This window comes from Cyphomyrmex costatus, unplaced genomic scaffold, assembly GCF_001594065.2.
Source record: "Cyphomyrmex costatus isolate MS0001 unplaced genomic scaffold, Ccosl1.0 scaffold182, whole genome shotgun sequence".
Classification (NCBI taxonomy): domain Eukaryota; kingdom Metazoa; phylum Arthropoda; class Insecta; order Hymenoptera; family Formicidae; genus Cyphomyrmex; species Cyphomyrmex costatus.
This window is the reverse complement of record NW_017275847.1, coordinates 1-7222: the sequence shown is the minus strand read 5'-3', so window position 1 is coordinate 7222 and position 7222 is coordinate 1. Positions and strand designations below refer to the sequence as shown.

At 30.1% G+C, this 7222-nt stretch overlaps 2 protein-coding genes across 2 annotated transcripts; one reads left to right on the top strand and one right to left on the bottom strand.

The window, feature by feature from the left end:
- The first annotated feature begins 453 nt into the window (after nucleotides 1–453).
- On the top strand, nucleotides 454–2955 carry Taf9 (TBP-associated factor 9). Its single transcript, XM_018537785.1, has 3 exons — nucleotides 454–734; nucleotides 852–1301; nucleotides 2744–2955. The coding sequence occupies exons 1-3, from the start codon at nucleotides 596–598 to the stop codon at nucleotides 2887–2889; spliced, it is 735 nt and encodes a 244-aa protein (XP_018393287.1). The 5' UTR covers nucleotides 454–595; the 3' UTR covers nucleotides 2890–2955.
- A 143-nt stretch (nucleotides 2956–3098) lies between these two features.
- Nucleotides 3099–5425, bottom strand: LOC108772248 (cilia- and flagella-associated protein 20; the record flags this gene model as incomplete). The annotated part of the gene is made up of 4 exons (XM_018537744.1): nucleotides 5342–5425; nucleotides 4941–5132; nucleotides 4460–4616; nucleotides 3099–3538 (listed from the first exon to the last, which is right to left on the bottom strand). Coding segments are annotated over exons 1-4 (873 nt in total), but the record flags the coding sequence as incomplete, so codon positions are not given.
- Nucleotides 5426–7222: the final 1797 nt, after the last annotated feature.

Genomic DNA, 7222 nt, shown 5'->3' with positions numbered 1-7222 from the left:
CACAGTCGAATGAGAGGGGAATAATCGATTATAATTGGTCAATTTTTACAGATTACAGCATAAGTTAACAGATTATGGCCAGTATAATCCAACCTTTAAGACATACCGCCACCATTAATAGCAAAATTATAGCGGGGAGAACAGACTTTCGCATAACGCATAAAGCATGTGCATAAGGAATTTCATTGGCACATTTTCTTATACATAAATCAATGGACCAATCAAATTCTTTATGTATATGGTTTATGCGTTATGCAAAAGTCTGTGCTCCCCGCTTAAGAATTGACTATGATACCGGCCACGGATCCCGCAGTCCATTCTATATGCTTTGTTAAAAAGAGAGAAAGCGAAGATAGTAAATGCAAAAATTGCAAGCAACGCGAACAGACCTATAATTATGTTATAGTTGGCAACACTGAGTACAGTTTTCTCTCTAGAATGAGAATAGTTTTAGGCACGGAGTAATAATAAAACTCCGTGACATAAATATACTTAACCTATAAGATTCTTCACTTAAGTTTTGTTACGGCGTTATACATAAAGTGTTTGTATAGTTTGCGGTGTGCATAGTGAGAAGTCATTTTAATTTCACGAGATGTCGGAAAAAGCGAAAAACATGAGCCACGTCAAACACATTCCTAAAGATGCTCAAGTCATCATGTCAATCATGAAGGACATGGGAATAACGGATTACGAACCCAAGGTGATCAATCAACTGTTGGAATTTACATATCGTAAGTTTTGTCTTTCTTTTACTATAATTTTATTTTGATCATTTTTAATTAATATTTTTTAACTATTTTATTATTTTAATTCTTGAAATTTATCTAATTAATGGAATTTTCATATAGGATATGTTACATGTATATTGGATGACAGTAAAGTATATGCCAATCATGCTAAAAAGAAGTTTATTGACCTGGATGATGTTAGATTGGCAGTCAAGATGCAGTTGGAACGTTCATTCACAAATCCACCACCTAGAGATGTTCTACTGGATGTGGCACGAACCAAGAACAATATTCCTCTGCCATTTGTCAAACCTAACAATGGACTTAGATTACCACCAGATCGATATTGCTTAAATGCACCAAATTATAGGCTTAAGAATACAACGAAAAAGGTTATTCAGAAGTCTGGACACTCTTTGGTAGGCAATAATCAATCCGGTGGACAGCCAAGATCAAAAATGGATGGAAATAAGACCAGTGTGTCAATTGTTAAGAGACCTGGTACCCTCGCCACTGTTGCAAGAACACAAACAATTTCTATACCAAAACCTATTTTGAAATTTTCCACAGGTAATTGGTTTCTTAATATTCATAATTATTATTCATAATTAATTTCAAGTATAAAGAAATTTGGTCTAAATGAAACAGTAATAAAATGTTTTTATATAATAAATTTTAAGTTTACAATGTTAATATAGCATAAAAATAAAAATATATAAAGAATATAATATAAAAAAAATAATATAATGATATCGAACATTTTGGAACTCACAGGTCCCTTCACAGTGATTCTTGAACATGTTATAATTAATTTACATACATTGTAACATTTGCGTCTAACAGAATTATATGAATACATAAAAATGTTTCTGTTTTCACAAATTTATTACACATTTTCCATACTCACAAATAATAGAATCAATTTATTCGAAACAATTTGTACCACACCATGTCGTTTAGACTGTAAGATTATTATTTCTATGACTTTGTAACATCTTCAAGAATCACTGAGGAGGGTGAGTTCCAAAACATTCGATATCATTATATTATTTTTTTATATTATATTCTTTATATATTTTTATTTTTATGCTGTACTAACACTGAGAAAGCTTGAAATATATTTTATAAAAACATTTTATTTCTGCTTGATTTAGACCAAATTACTTTGCATTGCAAAAAATGAGCGAAATCTAAATATGTTAATTTTATTCTAACATATGTAATTACTTTATTATATTGCTTTAATATAGAAAATAACATGTCCTTTTTCTATTTCCAACATCAGCTTCGTTTCACCTATTACAGTCCCATTACTCCATACCACTCCATATTTCCTTCAGAACTCCAGCAAGTAAGATTTTAATATAAAAAAATACTGTGAAACATGTGTGCATATAGTTATAATTGGTATTACCAGAATTTGTCTAATATTCACTCAAAATTATACTAAAAAATTAAATTACATGAAAATTACACATTTAAGATTCCTATTTATTCATCACTATTATTTCAGATTAGATTGTGCTCAGGAATGAGAAAAAAAAATTCAAATATATAAAATTATATTGTACTTGAATAGAAATGTTCGTTTAATATAGTAACATTTTAATAGAATAGATTTGTAGAATATACCGAAAATCATCTTATTTGAGAAAAAATAGAATTTGTTTCTGTTTAATATTAATTTAATTGTTTGTTACGGTAAAAAAAATCGTTTCGTTTTGATTAGATATGCATATTATTTCTAGATATATATTATAGTTATTTATTGACGAAATAAAAACGGAAAGTTTCAGTGTACTTTTTTTTTTACGTTCTATCAATTATGTTGTTTTATTGAAACTTATTATTAATACATTTTTATTGAACAAAAATTTATTGTCTTGCTTCTGACATTACAATTGTAACATAATAGTGCCGAGTAAACAAAAAAGCCTTAAAATGAAATATAATTGAAAATTTTTTAATTAAATCTTAAAGTTCTGTTTTTTTTAATACGAATGTTTTTGTAGCGACAACAAGTACTACAACGGTAAAAGCACAAGTAACGAAACCGAAGATACAGATTACTTCCAATCAAACATTGCCGACCGTGAAAATGGAAACCGACGAGTCATTGAAAAGAAAACGAGAAGAAGAGGATTACGATATGTCATAATTTTAAGTTCTGAAAGCTACTCTGTTTAATTATTAATACTCTCTAACATTCTGTAATAATTCTATAATCCGTTCTTTGTTAAAATAATACAATAAGAATATACAAAGTCTAATAAAATACAAGATTATATGTATAAAACACACACGTTTATTATTTAAAACTATTTTACGTGTTTATTATTTGAAATTATATTTTATTTATTCATTCTTATCGTTTTCATTTTCTTCTTCATCCTCATCTTCTACGTAATCTTCCAATTTCGATGCATATATATTTTCTTTTTCTTCTTCGATCTTATATTCGCGAATAGTAGCCGCAGATTCAGCTTCTTCTTTTACAGTTTCTTCAACTTTAACTTCCTCTTCTTCCTGTTCTGCTTCTTCTTCTTCTTCATTTTTCTCTTCTTTCTCTGCAATTATCTCTTCTATTTCTTCCGCATGCACCTTTAATATCGCTTCCTCAATTAAATCAGGTTCTTTCGTAATTGGCGGTTCAATTATCTTCTCTACTTCCGGTTCGACAGTTGCTGCTTCGGTGGATAGTATTTTTTCAAGTGTCAGGCTAGGTTTCTTCGGTACGTCTTTCTCTCTAACGCATTTCTTTTGATGTACCGGTAAGAAAAGTTTGAAATCCTCCGGCATTTTGTCCTCTGAATAAAGCCTTAAAAATGCTTTTGCTTAACATTTAATTTGACACATTACTTCGTAAAAAAAACTATTATTAAGACTGGATTATTTAATATTGGGTTGGAGGAAAAGTTATGATTTTTGTGTTAGCTTAAAATTATATATACAATATCTTCGTGAAAAATAAATAAAATTTAAATATAAAGAAAGGTGTTAAAACTTGAAATCTCTACTTTCAAAAGATTACTATATTTTTTGAATTTCTCTGTGAGTTTGATAATTTTTACATAATAAAACTATGAGCTGAAAAAAATTAGCAATTTTCTTTTTACTTTGTGGGTCTTTTAGGTGCCCAAAAAACTTGCAAAAATTTTTGACTAACGTAAAATCTTAAAGTTTTTCCTAAATATACGTTTTTAAAAAATGGTCCTATGATTTTTTGTTCCCGAGTTATTCATCAGTTAAGTAAAGGAACATTTTGTTTTTATAATTGCTCATAACTACGTTAAAAAAACATCATAACGCAATTAAAAAATTAAATTCTTAAAGTTGAAACTTTTATCGAATTGGTATAATAATTAATTATACTAAATACACACAATATATAATTTTGAGCTAATAAAATATCGCAAAACTTTTCGTCCAATCTAATACATATTTAATAAATTGTTTTACATTAACCTATCGGATATCAAAAACCCTATGAAATTTATGATATCTATTAATAAGAAGAGATGAGGTTTAAGTTAATTACATAAAATTAATGAAATGATATATTTTATCGATAATAATATAAAATTTAATTAATAATACATTTAATTAAATTTATTGATTAGAGAATTAATTGATACATGTATTAAATCCTTGCCTATCAGCGAAATAAACTCGTCTGACTCTGCAGTTGGCATGAATTTGTATTCTAGTGGTTTCAATGTAATTTGTACTATAGGCTCGTCGCGTAAAATCAGACAAATTGAATTGAATCTGATTCCATCCACCTGAAAGTCCGATGGGCATGGATGTGGAAAACGGGCGAATGCGTGTCGTAGTCTGAAAATTGCTCACACGAAATCTTCTATGCATATCCTTATCGTCCAATATCTATTTAACAAATTATTATTATAATTAAATTTTTGACATTACAATATGTTGTAAATCTACAAAAGAGTAAGATATGTAGATATGTATATTATGCAAAAAGGAAAAATAGAACATTTTATTTAAGAAGAAAAATTACATAAAATGTTTATTTAAATAACAAAATTTCTAAGTTTTGTTTAAATCTCATCATTTCTTATTCGTAAAGGAAAAAAAACTTTTTATTTATTGAGACGTACAATGTATCTATAAATACATCAAAGAAATCGTGTTTAAAGAAACTTGGAAATCTTATTTATTAAATATACGTATTCAAATGAGCTTTACTGTTATCTCGAACGTGAAATACTTCTTCATATTCTTGATAATGATGATAAGGAAGGGCAGCTTAATACCTAGCGCCTTCTTCGGATACGCTGGACAGTAAATATAAGTTGTAGCCACATTAGTTCCGGCTATTTCCAATGCCAACGACTTTATCTCTTCATCTGTAATTCTTCGTATATATCCGTTTTTTACCTATAAATAATGTGAGTGGTGTAATACAATAAAATTAGGTACACGCGTACATTTCGAACTAAAAATGTTCTCCTTGTTATTAGAAATATTAAAATATTAATTTTTTAAAAATTAAATTTAAAAGTAGAACATGTTTGAAAACTGTAAGACTATATATAAATAGCTACGAATCTTCTCATAATGTTCCTTTTAAATATAATAAAACTAACGTGTACGTCCCATAATTTCAGAGGAGACGACCCGCAACTATACAAAATGGATAAAAATCCGCCCTGATAAATATTTCGAAACATTTATTTATAGAGATATTGACATAAATTTCTTTGGAATTCCGCTTCGTTGATTATTAATTGAAACAAAACTGTGTCATATATAATAATAATAATTATTATTATTATTATTATTATCAATTATTTAACTTCATGCGGTAGAAATACACTTTTGGAATATGGTCAAATTTATTTTTCGATTCTATTAACATAATGGATAAAGTATAAGCACAATATCAGTAATAGAATCGAGTGATGATATAATGCTATAAATAACTGCAATATTTTTATTATAGATTCGAAATAAAAGACATATATAATATAAAAAAGTGTCAGACTTTTTCTATGTGTACGTGACATATGCTATAATATATAAGAGCACTCCGACGACTCAGATTTGCTATATTATCGAACGCAGCTCTTGTACATATGTTATCATAATATGCACTCGATTACATTATAATTTCTAACATTAAAAACTGCTGACTCGAGACCGAGAGTGATACGCCCCTCGCGGATAAGTCCAAATGTGTTACCAGCAACATAATGGCTGATGGGCGTAAAGCCGTTAATCTACAAAGGATAAGGTAGTTATCCTAAGTACAAATTCCTTGTGTTTGCGCAACCGTCGGTAAAGACGGGATTAGTATTTATTGTTTCTGCCATCAGTAGACGGCATCCCGCCGAAGGGAGATAGATTAGTTTATTTGAGATAGGGTAACCTTCAGCCACAAGAAAAGGTTAATTTTCTTCATACTTAATTTACCTTATGGTTTTACATTCGTACGTATGTATATCAACGCAATAGTCGATGAGACTACGGGGGTTCATAATAACTATGTCTTTCTCGGCGCTTTGCCAAACGCCATTCTTAATTGTAATGATACTCAGTATATCTTATGGGTTTACATTCGTACGTATGTACACCAAAGCTCAAGTCGATGGGACTACGGGGGTCCATAATAAATATGTTTTTCTTGGCGCAATACCAAACGCCACGCTTGATGGTAGTGATACTCGGTATACCTTATGCTTTTATATTCATACGCATGTATACCAAAGCTAGAGACGATGAGGCTACGGAGGCCCATAATAACTATGTTTCTTGGCGCATACCCAAACGCCATGTTCGATTGTGATTGACATACTTGGTACATTTTATGGTTTTACCTTCATACATATGTATGCCATAGGGCAAGTCGGTAGAAATATGGGGGACCATAATACATAGTATCTTCTGGGATATCTCAGCGATAGTTTGTCCAAATTAAATGAGAATTTGGTGGATAGAAATACGTATCTCGGCATTCTCTATCGAATGGTAGTAACGAGAAAAAACCGATTTTCGACTTCGAAGTGAAAAGTCGAAAATTGGTACCAAATTTGAAGGTTAGAAATGCGTATCTCGACATTCTCTATCGAATGGTGGTAACGAGAAAAAACCGATTTTCGACTTCAGTAAAAAGTCCAAAATCGATATCAAATTTGTAGGTTAGAAAAAAGTCGAAAATGGGTACCAAATTTGATGGTTAGAAATGCGTATCTCGACATTCTCTATCGAATGGTGGTACCGAGAAAAAACCGATTTTCGACTTCGAAGTGAAAAGTCGAAAATGGGTACCAAATTTGATGGTTAGAAATGCGTATCTCGACATTCTCTATCGAATGGTGGTAACGAGAAAAAACCGATTTTCGACATCAGTGAAAACTCGAAAATCGATAACAAATTTGTAGGTTAGAAATACGTATCTCGGCATGCTCTATCGAATGGTAGTACCGAGAAAAAACCGATTTTCGACTTCGAAGTGAAAAGTCGAAAAT

Bases quoted from the DNA above. Each gene is read 5' to 3' on its own strand.
- Taf9 (XM_018537785.1), top strand. From the start codon at position 596: ATGTCGGAAAAAGCGAAAAACATGAGCCACGTCAAACACATTCCTAAA. The intron at 735-851 runs GTAAGTTTTGTC...ATTTTCATATAG, and splicing joins ACTGTTGGAATTTACATATC to GATATGTTACATGTATATTG. The intron at 1,302-2,743 runs GTAATTGGTTTC...ATGTTTTTGTAG, and splicing joins TATTTTGAAATTTTCCACAG to CGACAACAAGTACTACAACG.